Source organism: Mastigoproctus giganteus, chromosome 7 (genome assembly GCF_048544385.1).
Source record: "Mastigoproctus giganteus isolate SK-2022 chromosome 7, ASM4854438v1, whole genome shotgun sequence".
Taxonomy (NCBI): domain Eukaryota; kingdom Metazoa; phylum Arthropoda; class Arachnida; order Uropygi; family Thelyphonidae; genus Mastigoproctus; species Mastigoproctus giganteus.
In genome coordinates, this window is record NC_143581.1 from 12,890,677 (window position 1) to 12,905,013 (window position 14,337).

At 35.0% G+C, this 14,337-nt stretch overlaps 1 protein-coding gene across 2 annotated transcripts in view; it reads left to right on the forward strand.

Moving 5' to 3' along the window:
* Positions 1-12,133, forward strand: part of LOC150082530 (TBC1 domain family member 31-like) — a 51,653-nt gene extending 39,520 nt beyond the window's left edge. The window contains exons 8-9 of one of the 2 annotated variants that reach the window (XM_090378669.1): positions 2,317-2,392; positions 12,030-12,133. In XM_090378669.1, coding sequence (XP_090234795.1) covers positions 2,317-2,392; positions 12,030-12,040 — 87 coding nt within the window. In that variant the 3' untranslated portion in view covers positions 12,041-12,133. Of the gene's footprint in view, positions 1-2,316; positions 2,393-7,161; positions 7,283-12,029 lie in introns of those variants that run through there. The other variant, XM_090378668.1, reaches the window with a different exon arrangement.
* The last annotated feature ends 2,204 nt before the right edge of the window (positions 12,134-14,337 follow it).

A 14,337-nucleotide genomic window follows, 5' to 3' on the forward strand; every position in this document is an offset into this window, starting at 1 on the left:
TCTGTAACTCATGATGTTAAATTAGAAAAAATGGAAAAGGCTTTTCAATATGTGAATAGAAGACCAAACTCAAAATAAAATTCCGTTAAGTTCACTCATCATTCGTGAAAAGGAAAAACACCTTTATCAACACTTTAGCGAAACTGGTGATAGCACTGGCGGGATAAGTTTTTTAGCTAGCAAAGTCTGGTTTGAAAGGTTTAAAAATCAATGGCCTTCATAACGTGAAACTTGTAGGCGAGTCTGTATCAGCAGGTTTTGTGGCTGCAGAAAGTTTCCGGACTGAATTAAGAAAATTAATTACGGACAAAGGATATATTCCCGAACAGGTGTTCAATGCAGACAAAACTTGGTTGTTTTGGAAGAGAATGCCATGTTTTGGAAAGATTTGTTTGAAATTTCTAATAAATGTTACATTTAATATTAAATTGTTTCTTATTTTCATTTCGATACCTTATACTTGTATTTCACTATAATATTATGCAGGTACATAAAATACATACATAGACAAAATTTTAGGCTAGTTTTTCTTATAAATTTCATACTTTGGAACGGAAACCTTTTATTACTGTGGGCACCATAACTTAGTATTTGCGCCATTTCTCAGGAACGTAACCCCTGCGAATAGCGGGTTTACTGTACTCAGCTTGCCGTAGAGATGACTGCAGAGTGAGTGAGTCAATACACTTAAGTCAACTCAGAAAGTGTCCGAAAGATTTGAATAACGAAAGTGAATCTGGGTTGACTCAGTGAACCGCAGAATTCAACCAACATATCAACGCTGTCAACCGACTGGCATCTGATAGCTCAACATAAAGCACATGACAATATTCTCGGTAATCTGGATTCGCAGTGTCAAACTACATGATGGCCGCATGATGTCAGCGTGATGGTTGAATAGTGGGAGGTATTATAACTGCGTAGGTAGGTTACATACCGGAAAGCTGAGTTATATTGATCGAAATAAGTACCATATGATACTGTGAGAATCGCTTAAATTTTAGCCAGGTGGTCACTTAAATTCACCGGGCAGTGCGCCCATTTGATAGGGGAGAACACTGCAGAAACTCATTGGTATCTCTTTGTGAATTGTGTAACATCTTACCGGTACCATCTTTCTATATAGAAACTGCACCAAAGGATAATATCAAGTACCTGACCCTTTGTCATTGCAAAGCAAAAAATAATAACAAAGTAATGTAGTAACAACAATATGCTGCTTCAACAACATCTAAATATATTAACCATTTAGTTTGAAAAAAAAAAAAAAAAAAAAAATCAGTGCAATATTGGCAGTTAATATTTACATCGGAATATCAACTAAGGCAGTTGATAGTCCAATGTAATGTTCTCTCAACAATGCAGACAAGCTGCAAATGGTGTCTTATAGACGGTGTACAGGAATTTTGCTAGTAGGGACAAATAGGTAATTATTCTATTATATAAAGCATTAGTTAGACCACATTTTGACTACTGCATATAGATAGGAACTTCCATCTTGAGAAGGATGTGGATCTGCTAGAAAAGGTGCAGCAAGGAGCAACAATTTTAATTATTGATTTATTGATATAAAGAAGCATTCCTATATATATATTGAGAAAGATTTCAGCTTTATGGGTTGCGGAGTTTCAATACTGGACATGTGAATGGGACTGATAAAGTATTTAAGGCTTTGAAAAGCCTGAGTAAATTAAAATTAAATAATTATGATGTCTTTTTTTCTTTGACAGATGCTGCAAATTAGAGATCATGTACTTATGTAGCTTACTGTAGAGACAGGGAGTAATTAATACATCTGCTCTGGTTAATAAAATCCAATATCACTTCTTATGCTGGTCAGACTATAATAATGTTTGACCCATTAGTGGTCATGGGAAGTCATTTTTTTCCTCAAACAAACCATTTCATTCTTTCACAGTTCTCTCCATGGCAATATTTTTGTCAAAATTTTTCTTAAATATTTTGTTAGTGGCATGGTGTGCATGTATATCAATAACTGAAAATTGGTTAAATAATGAGCACTTAAACCTGCATGGAGTGTAATCTGCCTTTAATTTCTTAAAACATCTGAGAATAAGTCATGTAATTCTTTAAGATTCTTTAATTAAATTCTTTAATTAAAGGCAAATTATACTTAATACAGGCTTAAGCACTCATTATTTCAAATTTTTTCTACAATTTAAAACTGAGAAATCCTCAATAAATAGATAAAAATGATCTGAAAGTTGCAAAATCTAGTATATTATTTCATGTGACTTATTAAAAAGAGTTAAAAGAATTTCACAGTGGTTAAAATAATATCATACAATATTTCAGACAAAAATCCTGAAAACTGGTGGTGATCAGCAGAGTATAGATAAAAAGGAAGGACCTAAGAGATTGACATCAGAAGGTAAACTATCAAAAGCGAATTATTTAGCTTGACTTCTTATTTAAAGATGTAAATATATTTAAGTCATCAAATCATAACGAAGCTAACAACTTCATCGTAGCTTGTGATGAAGTTATTCACTTTAATGCACAGTTGCATGTTTCCTAGATATATATGTTATTTATTATATCATTATATTTATTAAATGACCACTATCTGATGATACCTTACATTGTGAGCAAGTAGTACACAAACTCTGAAACAGGTTAATCTCTTGACTAGAAAATAGATCCTTCTACACCATGTTCTTTTCCCTCTGCACATGTTTAGCAGCATTTAATTAGTTTAGTCTGCACCTCTGCCTGAATAGAATAATGTTAAGGTAGCATATGATATTGTATGGCAGAGATTTAATCTTTTGATTTGAATAAGCTGATAAATGCAGTCTTTTTCATGAATTTTGTGTTATAAAGATTAATGTGCAAAACAAATGAAAAGAACATAGGGAGAAGGATATTTCTCTGAAAAAAATTCTCATTTCAGTTGTTTAATTCAATAATTTCATTCTCTTAACAACAAATGGTGATATTTGGGGCATCTGCTTCACTGGAAAGCATTTTCAAAAATGATGAAACTGTGATCTTCTGTGTATTCATTTCTAATACTTTGCAGACTGAAGTGAATTTTGTGTAAGACTGCAAAAATAATTCTTTCTTAAAGAAGATAGATTTCTCTGTAAAGTAGCATGAATTTGGTCTAGAGTTATTAGTTTGGATGGAGTCATGTCCTTGAGGGTTCCCCCCCCCATAAGAATTTATATATTATCTTGAATTTACATGCATTTGAAATCACTATTTTTTTTAAAACTTGCAGTCAGTCCCATTTTATTTTTTATAATCATCACTTCCACTTAAAATATAGTGTCCCTGATTTTCTTAAAAATAATGTTAACGAAGTTAACAAAGCTTTCATTTCAGATGATGATTTCATGTTTACTAATTCCAGCATTCTGCCATGCATTTTGGTTTTCAGATTTGAAACTTTTCCATCCTACTACTGTAGTAATAAGAGATATTGAGAAATGGCAGAGTACTGCTATTGGAACTGCCAAATTAACCAGAAAAAAAAATTTTTAATTTCATATGCATTTCTGAAGCTTAGGGTATAAAATTTGCCAGAAATTTCATAAGCTAATTTTTTAATCTCGTAGATTGTGAAAATTTTTTAAAATAATCATGCCTTCATTAATATGTTTTAAATACTAGTTTCATATTATATAGTTATAGATATTCTAGTTTTACAGTATTACTGAAAAAAAAATAAGACAATCTTTGCACCCACCTTAAAAAAAAAGAAATTATAAATTAAATTAATTACTGTTAAGCATTGATATAAAGTAGGTTCTAAAAAATCATGTGAATTTCATTTCAGAAAAAGGGTTACAGTTAAAACTGTCACACAGTAAAACTCATAATTTATGTTTCTAGATCCAGGCCTAAGTATGACAATATTAATAAAAATCAAGCTGCCACTTATGGCATGCCACAGGAATAATGATGAAACTCTTATCTTGGGACACCCTTTTTTGTCGTAAACTACAATTCTCTTCAAGGCCTAGATTAGGTTGTAATATGCATTTTAGCACAGATCTGATTTCTTTAATAATTGTAAATTTAGTGCTGTGATCAAAACCTTCTCCATTGACAGGGTGAAGCATATAAAAAATAATGCATAAAAAAAGGCTTGGATTCAATTTCTGTCAGAACAGGAGGAACTTTTATGAACTTTCTCTTTTCACACTCTAATCAATTAGTTTATAATTTTGATTTAAATTGATATAATTATCCTTCTCGAATCTTTTTTTTTTTTTTTTTTTACCTGCAAAACAGGAAAACTGACAATAGAATACACTCAATTTACTGACACCTCGTAGCATTAGCTATCTTGGTGCATATTGCTTATCCTAAAATGTGGTTAATTACTTATGTAAATCAACAGACCACCAAAAGTTTCAATAATGTTAACGACAAAAAAAAATTACGTAATGTTAACAACAAAAAAAAATTACGTAAAGCTTAGTGGACAAATTGATAATTAAGTAGCATGTTACACACGTGGAAGTTTGACTCCATGAAATCTGAAACAAAGTATCATTGGCTTTTAGAAGGAAGTATTTCATACTTATTTTGGTGTTACAATTGATGACCAAGACAAATCATGGGTCTCACATTATCTGACATTTGTATGTTAAAAAAACTAATGGAAGATGAAAAATCCTTTGTACTTTACATTGTGGCTTGAACCCAGAGAACATGCCATTAGATTGCTATTTTTGTATATACAGTATTATGATCTCTTATAGCCCTCCAAGGCATTGAGATATCTGCAGGTTATACAAGCCAAAAATTATACAAAGGGTTTGGTCAATATGAGGGGTGAAATGGGAGTGGTTTTTTTTTTTTTTTTTTGGCTGATGCTGCATAAGCTTGCTTTCTTGCATCATATGCCTCTACTAATGCTAATGTCCAATTATACAAGAGTGAGGTGACATTTAATGAGCTATCAAATCCTTACGAAGGATTTGATAGCTCATTATAGCATTATTAGTGAAACCATGTTAGAGGACATCTGCCTACCCTTAGGCCTGTCCTCCAGACATGCATTTTCATGAGAGAACTGTCAGCGTTGTCTTGTCAAAACTTCATATGAAATTTTGCTCATTTACATATCATGTTATTACTTTTAGCTAATTTTAAGCTGCAATTGTAACGGCTACTGTGGAAAAATTAAGTAAAACAGTAATTGTAATTTTGTAGCATTAACTTTCCAGCTGAATGATGCAAGTCAGTTCCTCACCCTCCTCATGCAGTTTGTCACACAACATCCCTTCTGGTGACAGTGTTTAGCTTTAGTCATTCTTTTTTGCAGGAAGAATAACCAAAACTAAAAACATAGTGTCACCAAGCAGTCATTTGCCCATACACCTCCCTCTTGAGACATATGTGCAAGTCCTCACTCTCAATCTTTAGGTCTTCTCCACAGTAGCTGTTATGATTGCAAACTCACAGTGTGCCACTAACAGAAATTCAAATTTGGGCATTCTTTTTTCAGACATTTGCAATTACAATTTTGCATAAAATATTACTTGACACGATCTATAAAAGAACAAAATTTCAGCTGTGGTTTTGACGTGAAAACATTGATGGTACCCTTGTACCATCAATGTTTTTAGAAGTATCATCAAGTTGCAAGACTTTGCATTATAATATTTAAAATATTAAACTATTTCTTCTTTGATTTGTAAAGTTTGATGTACTAACCAATATATCCATATATCCATGGTTTTCAAGGTATTCATATTTAATTTGAGAGATTATTGTATGAAGTATGGCAATAAAGTTTCCACACTGGTGCAATAAAAAGAACACAAAGCGAAAGAGCTCAAAAATGGTTTTATTTTTATTCAAAGTAATCACCACCCGATTGAATGCACTTATTACACTGTTCTAAAAGTTTCTGAAAAGAGTCAGCAAAGGCATCCAAAGAGGTGATGTTCAGTTTGCAGATTATATTTTTCTTTGTCTTGAAATCTTTTTCCTTTAAGGACAGTTTTCATCTTAAAAAAGAGAGAGGTCTGCTGGGGCTAGATCGGGAGAGCAGGATGGGTGGTTGGTCTGTACAATGCCATGTTTTGTCAGAAATGTCTTTACAACAAATGTGGAATGGGCGGGGGCATTGTCATGCAACACAACCTAGCTGCCTTTCTATTGAAATTGCAGCCTCACCTGGAAAATACACTTCAATAGTCTTTGAAGCACCTATATGTAGAACACAGCATTGACTCTCCCTTCAGGTAAAATTCTTTGTGATCATACCTTGTTTGTCAAAAAACATGATTGGCATTGTTTTGATCTGGACTTCTGTAAATGAAACTTTTTGTGCCGTAGTGATGATTTTGAAATCCACTGCATGCATGCTCTGATGCTTCATCTCTGGGTTCGTACTGAACACCCAACACTCATCTCCAGTGACAATACAGTTGAGGAAATTAGAATTTCCCTTGATAAGTCTGGATGAAGTCTTCACGTGATGACACTCTTTGTTGCTTCTGCTCATCTGTGAAGCATAAATTGTGCACAGACCTTCCTTTTCCCCAAATCTTCATGCAGAATATGATTAATGGTCTCTTTATAATTTCCTGAATTTTCGCAACTTTGTCCTCATTTTGAGAGGTTGATGGATGCCCACTTCTTGGACCGTTGCGAACATCTTCACATCTGTCTTTGAATGACTTATACCACTTCAAACACACTGTTATGGTTTAATGTTTCATTACCATAAACAGTTTTTAACATTTCATATGTTTCTGCTGCAGATTTTCTCAGTTTAAAGCAAAATTTGATATTCGTTCGTTGCTCCATTGCAAAATCATGACAGGTAACGGTACTAACGAAACTGGTTGTTACTTGCAATCTGTCAGTCTACTGGACAATCTCTGTACTGCTATCTGTTGCAGGAAGTTTGAACTACAATGTACCACTTCCATTTATTTTAAAACTCACTGAACATGACCGTAACGGCACCAGTCCACAAACTTTATTGCCACACCACACCTCATATACTTTCTTTTTTTTTTTTTTCAGTAGTGATGAAGAATCAAAAAATAGTTTTAATTAAAAATGATACCTTGGAAATAATTTTTAAATATTACCTTAATTGGAACCCTTAAAAAAAATCTTACTTTTTAAACATATTTTGAATTCTTAGTTATAATTTATTGTTTTTACTAGGTTTAATGGTTAATGAAAGGAGAAGACCATCCATTCCTCAACATGAACTACAAATTGTTAATGATGTACTTAATCTAAGGAGTAAATTAGCAGTTCGTGACACATAAATGAAGCCATATGAAATATTATGTACATTTTTTATTTTTTATATATATTGGGCTATAAATAGAAAATATGTATATTTAGTAAAAAAATAGATGAGGAACTCTGTGTTTTGGGATTCAGGATAGTTGCCTGCATGACTTCTGTGGGCTAGGAGATCTGAAAGAAATAACTCAGTAAATAAATATATCATTGCAAATTTGTAAAGATTTATTTTTATACGATAAAGTAAATGCTTTATGGACCTTGATTTAATGGATGAAAAAAAAAATTGACTGCCACCGGAGAGTATCGCTATACAGTAGTGGTATATTACAAGAAAAAAAAAAAATTTGTACGATATATTGTACAAATTTTTTTTTCTTGTAATATAACTTTATTTCAATGTTTCTAATGTATACAGACTACTGCTTAAAATTTAAATTGTGGGATACAAATGGTCTTGAAAAATAACCTTCAATTTAATAGACATTTGTCCCCTTCCCAGTAGTCCTTAAAGCTGAGGGTTTACTGTATACCATATTTCACAAAATGGTAATGGATAGTTAGTGTTAGTTTTATACTCCCTTCATATATCACCGCATTCACATACTACAACTTTTATCCCCCTTATTTTACAGTCATAGGGTAGTTCTGAAACAGTGCATTAAACGAAATTCAGGATTCATGCACATTTAACTATTTCTTTTTTTACATTTCTCTACCATACAATAGAAGTACTGTTAATTATTTTAATAGATAATCAAGTACTTCAGGCTTTCAGCTGTAAAATTAGTCATTTCTCTTCTGTTCTCATCCAAATGGGTTTAATAATGAATGAATGTCATGACTTAGCATTAGCATTAGTACAGGCATATGATGCAAGAAAGCAAGCTTATTCAGCATCAGCCAAAAAAAAAAAAAAAAAAAAAAAAAAACACACACCACTCCCATTTCACCCCTCCGTTCGTTGGAAATACCTGTCCAGTTGAGCTTCAAATTTGTTTAGGCTATCAACTTCAACAACAAGTGATGGAAGTCGGTTCCACCAACCAACCACCCGCTGGCCAAAGGCAAATTTCCGCACATCTATCCGACATCCGTCCTTCCTCAATTTGAATTTATGCCCTCTGAGGTGATTATTCTGAGCAAGATGAAGAATCCCATTGGCATTGAGCATGCTCAAACCATTCAAAGCCTTATACACCTCTATCAGATCACCTCGCCGGTGCCTAGTCTCCAGACTGTAATTTGCAAAACTTAAGCCTTTCTTCGTAAGAGCAACCCTTTGTTCCATTCACTAATCTTGTTGCTCTTCTCTGTACCCGTTCCAGCAGCTCTACATCCTTCTTGAAATGAGGCCTCCAGACCTGTATACAGTACTCAAGATGTGGCCTAACCATTGCCTTATACAAGGGAATAATCACCTCCTTATCCCTGCTAGAAAAATTTCTGTATATCATTGACAAGATACCATGAGCTACTCTTGCAGCTCGTCTGCAGTGCTCAGAGAACTTCATATCTGCCTGCACAATTACCCCCAGGTCCTTTTCATTCTCCACCACTGTCAGTGTAGTACCGCAGAGTTGATACGTTGCTCTGGGGTTACTGTTTCCCATATGTAGTACTTTACATTTGTCAATGTTAAACTTCATTTGCCACCTCTCAGCCCATCTGTTCAACCTTTCCAGATCCTGTTGCAGCAGCATAGCGTCAGTAGTGTCCTTAACAACCCTGCCAACCTTTGTATCATCTGCAAACTTGGACATTAAACTTGATATCCCATCATCAATATCATTCATAAACACCGAAAACAACAACGGACCCAACACTGAACCCTGAGGAACTCCACTAATAACATTAGTCCACGTTGAGCAGTGTCCATTGATTACCACTCTCTGTCTTCTGCCACTCAACTATCCCCTTATCCATAGCAGCAATTTGCCTCCAATGCCACACTGCTCCAATTTGTGCAGCAGTCTTCCATGTGCAACAGTATCAAAAGCCTTTCTAAGATCCAAATGTATAATATCAAAGTTATTCCCTGCATCCAGTTCTTTTGTGACTACATCATAGTATCCAATCAAATTGGTCAGGCAAGACCTGCCCTTAACAAAACCATGCTGCGTCTGAGCTATAACTGAATTCTTGTCTAGATGATCCTGCAGTGCTTCTTTAACCAGTGCCTCCATTAATTTACCTGGAACAGAAGTTAAACTAACAGGTCTATAATTACTTGTGTCAGCCTTTGATCCTCCTTTGTGAATTGGGGTTACATTTGCACATCTCCAGTCTATGGGTACCTCCCCTGAGTCCAAAGAAGCTCTCATAATTATGGCTAGGGGTTTGCTTACTTCCTTTGCTGCCTCCTTTAATATAACTGGATAGATCCCATCCACCCCAGGTGCCTTTTTTATGTTTATCCTCAACAATCTCTCCTCCACTTTCCTCTCAGTTATTACAAAATCATCCAGCTCACTGCCAATGTTTACTTTACCTACATCATTCTCCTTCCTGAATAACTCCTCATGCGTGAATGTAGATGCAAAATACTCGTTTAGATTGTTAGCCACCTGAGAAGGATCCTCAACTGTTGAACCATCAATATCCAGTGGACCAATCTGATTCATCCCTTTCCTTCTTGAGTTTAAATATGTAAAGAACTCTTTCCTGTTTTTCTTTGCATCCTTTGCCAAGGATTTTTCGTAGTCTGCCTTTGCCTGCCTAATCTCCTTTGTGACTTGGTTACAGACCAACTTATATCTATCATAGGCTTCCATGTCACCCATTAATTTGTATGTATCCCATGCATTTTTCTTCTCTGCCACATGTCTCATTAGTTCATCTGACAACCATTTAGGCCTAAACCTTGAACAATATTTCTTAGTTGGTATGTAAAGCCTGGTAGCCTCCAAGATTAGTTCCTTGAATGCTTCCCATTTTGAGTTTGCTGTTGGTAACATCATCAGTTGGTCCCACTGTATAGAATTTAAATACTGTCTCAGACCATCATAGTCGCCTTTACGAAAACAAAAACCCTTCCCTTTACCTCTGATGGTAGTTACCTCCTTGAGTAAATCCCACTTCAACACACTGTGATCACTGCCACCTAGTGGTTCATTTATCTGCAGATTCTTAATGCATGAAGAATCACTACTGATAATCAGATCAAGAGTATTGCTCCCTCTTGTTGCCTCACGAACATGCTGATGTAGAAAACAATCATCCAGTAAATCCACAAAAGCCTTGCTAGTGTGCGAGTGACCAACCCACAAATTCCAGTCAATATCTGGGAAATTAAAATCCCCCATTATAAGACTCTCTGATTTACTGGCCCACTCTATTTCCCTGTACAATATCTTATTATACTCATCAGAATCATTAGGCCTATAGCACACTCCTACTCTCAATTTTGATTTCCCTATGCTTATGTCACACCAAACTGACTCGACACTGCCCTGTCCATCGATGTCGACTGGCTTCACTTCCTTGGACTTTATGTGTTTCTTAACTAATAGCATAACCCCTCCTCCCCTCCTGTCCTGTCTATCCTTTAGACTTAACAAGATATGAAGAACAGATGACCCAAATCCCATGTGAATATAAAATTAAAAGTTTAATTAGAAGAAACTATCATTTTCACCATTTACAGATGAGCTGCTGAGTTATTATGATTGGTTGCAAGTCTTCAGAAATAGGCTAAATTTGGGAGACACCACCTTAAAGACAAAACAAGAGATCCAGTGTTGAAGGTGCAATACAGGGGAATGTATGGAGCAACTTGAAAATGCTCCATACACTCCCCTGAAAACTTTCTCTTTCATCAGTGAAGGGATGTTTGTCCTTTATTATGCATTACTTTGTTGATGACATGCATTTTGTTAACATCAGTTGCATTTCCTATTGTGTGTTTGTAATTTTATCACATCCTTCCACTGACGAAAGAGAAAGGACTCTAGAAACTCTGCTACAAGTTACCTTGGCATTGCACTACTCCTAATGAAAATAATTGCTGCAATAGAAACATATACTGTTGTTTTATTTAAAGTATGCCACTATCCAGATCTGATTTGATCCTTTTTGGGATCTCATCAGTGGGCAAAAGTAGGCATCGTGCCTGAACAACCCAGTGACAGAATATATCCACAATACATGAGATCAGAGATGGTGCAGTATATAAATTTAAGGCAAAGGTCTCATAATACTATCTTATTCTGGATGTGGATTAAGCAAATTAGGTTCACTGCTTTGTGCATTGATCTCATATTGTCGAAGGATTCTGGCAACCAGTTGCCTTGCTATTGCACTATAAATTAAAAGTTTTGCAGTATAAATTAAAAATTGATGTTGTTGACTTCTACTTTGGAGCAGTGCAATACCAAGACAAATTGTGGCAGAGTGCTTCCACAATATAAGATCAATGTACTAAGTAGCAAACCTAGTTTTTTTTGATGCTATGTACAGAATGAGGCTATGCCATTCACATAATTATATTTTATTTTTTAAAGTTCTCATAGTATTAGACCATTGTCCTAAATTTATTTGACTTTAGATAGTTCTTCAAAAATATATATATATAAATAAAAAAAAACAAACAGTGTTATTATTTTTTTACAAAAATAATATTATTTTATATTAATATTTTTTGGATAAAAATACTTACACTGCTGCTTTTCTAAGAATACCAACATTTGGAGGTTCATAATGCAGCTGAAAAATATAAAGGGGAGAATAAGCAATTTCTATAGAAAACAAAATTATACTAATCCACTTTTATTGTATACTAGATGGTTGGTGACCAAAATAAAACTTTTTTGCTGAGGGAGGAGTGGAAAAAGCCTTGACCATAAATTAAGACATGGGTGGCCAAACTTCGTAATCCCAAGGACTGCACATGATAATCTTCAAAAGCTTGTAACTTGGCTTTCAAAATACATATGTGAATTTTATTAAATCAAATTTATGTACACAATATGAATTGACTTTTCAGATAGGATCATTTCACTATCTGTTTTAACAACTTTAGCTTTATTTAACAAACTCATTAAAAAATAAAATAGCATATTTTGAAAATACTACCATATAATGATATAATAGTATGAATGATATAAAATACTATAAATGGGGAAAAAATAAAGTTGAATTTGTGTCTATTTTCATTAAGGACTGCTTTTTTTTTGGGGGGGGGGGCACAATAAAAGAACATGCATTCCCAATAGTAAAATATTACATGAGTAAAAGCACAATAATCATTACTAGAAATTTTTGATATTTTCCTAAAGCAAGACATAGCTGTATGAATAAAAGTTATAAACAGTGCATGAATTTCTTGAAAATGTCAATTGGTATTAAAATCATATATTTTGTTGCTATTTACTTTTTTCCCTCCAGTACACAGTTCAAAGAGTATATAGTTTCACAAACGTATATTGCCAGTTTGCCAGAATTTGCTGGTTTTTTTTTTTTTTTTTTGTTTGTTTGCTTTGTTTTTTTCAGAATATTGGCAATTTGTACACTTTCCATGTCTCAATTTTTGGCTTGCTCCATTCTAATCACTTCTTTATGATATGCATAAAGAATAATTGAAATATATGAATGCCAATTAAAGTTATCTTCAGAAAAGAAATTCCTTCAAGAGTGAAAATGGGTGAAATCTCTTCCCATATTACTGGGAGATGATATATACAAAGGGTACTAGGAAAGTTTTGCAATATGACGCAACAATGAATCACAGGAAGCTGCTTGTTGCTGCATGTTGAGACATGTTCATACGTGCATAGTAGCCACCGCGCCAAGTCGATGGGCTCAGTTATTCATTAGTAGTGAGAGTGTAAAGTGCTTGCAATGGCATCGTGGTCACGAAATGAGATAAGGACAGTTTTGCGGTATAATTCGTGCGTGGTTTAACCATAGACCAGTGCTTAGAAGAAATGACTCTTGCACTAGATGATGATTGTCCACATCGTACAACGATATTCAGGTGGTATAGAGAATTCCAAAGGGGAAATTTCACTCTGGAGGATTCTGAGAGGCCGGGAAGGCCACGAACGTCAGTTACGGAGGAAAACGTTACTGCTGTGAGGAAAATGCTTGACGAAAACAGGCGAGTGACCTACCAACAGATAGAGGATACTTTGGGCCTAAATGCACCAGCAATTCGTTCGATTCTGCAAGATTATTTGCACGTGAAGAAACTTTGTTCTCTCTGGGTGCCGCATCAACTGACTGAAGAGCAGATGACACGACGTGTGACTTGGTGCCGGGAGATGTTAAAAAAGTTTGATAAGGGACAATCTCGGTATGTGAACAACATCGTGACAGGTGACGAGACTTGGCTGTACTATTACGATCTGCCGACCAAGGCTCAAAACAAAGTTTGGGTCTTTGATGATGACGACACACCCGTAATTGTCAGAAAATCCCGATCTGTAAAGAAGAAAATGATAGCTGTATTTTTCAAATCGAGTGGAATTGTGGAACGTGTCGTTTTGGACATGCAGAAGACAGTCACAGCTAAGTGGTATACTGAACAATGCCTGCCTAAAGTCGTTGGATCTATGAAGAACCTGCGGCCAAAGTCAAGAATGGACACCTAATACCTCCATCACGATAATGCTGCAGCTCACCGCGCCAAAGCCTGCACCGAATATTTGACCACGACAGGACTGAAACTTCTCGAGCACCCTCCCTACAGTCCAGACCTTGCTCCCTGCGACTTTGCACTGTTCCCGCATGTGAAAATGAAGCTAAAAGGGAGGCGGTTTTCCAGTGATGAGGACCTTCTACGGGCTTGGGACAACGAGTGTGCTTTACTCCCTAGTGAAACTTGGCAGAACTGGTTTAAAGATTGGTTTCGGAGGATGGAGAGGTGTATTGAATGTAGAGGAAATTACTTTGAAAAAATTAAATAAACAAAGCTGTATTGCAAAACTTTCCTAGTACCCTTTGTATATATGCTGTCTTAAACTTTGACCTCTGAAATCCTTCCAGCACTTAATTCTTTATGCATGTGACAAGTAAATATGCAAAATATAAACAAGCCTTGAAATAAGAAATAACTAATAGTTTAATATAGCATATAAAGAATACACGCAA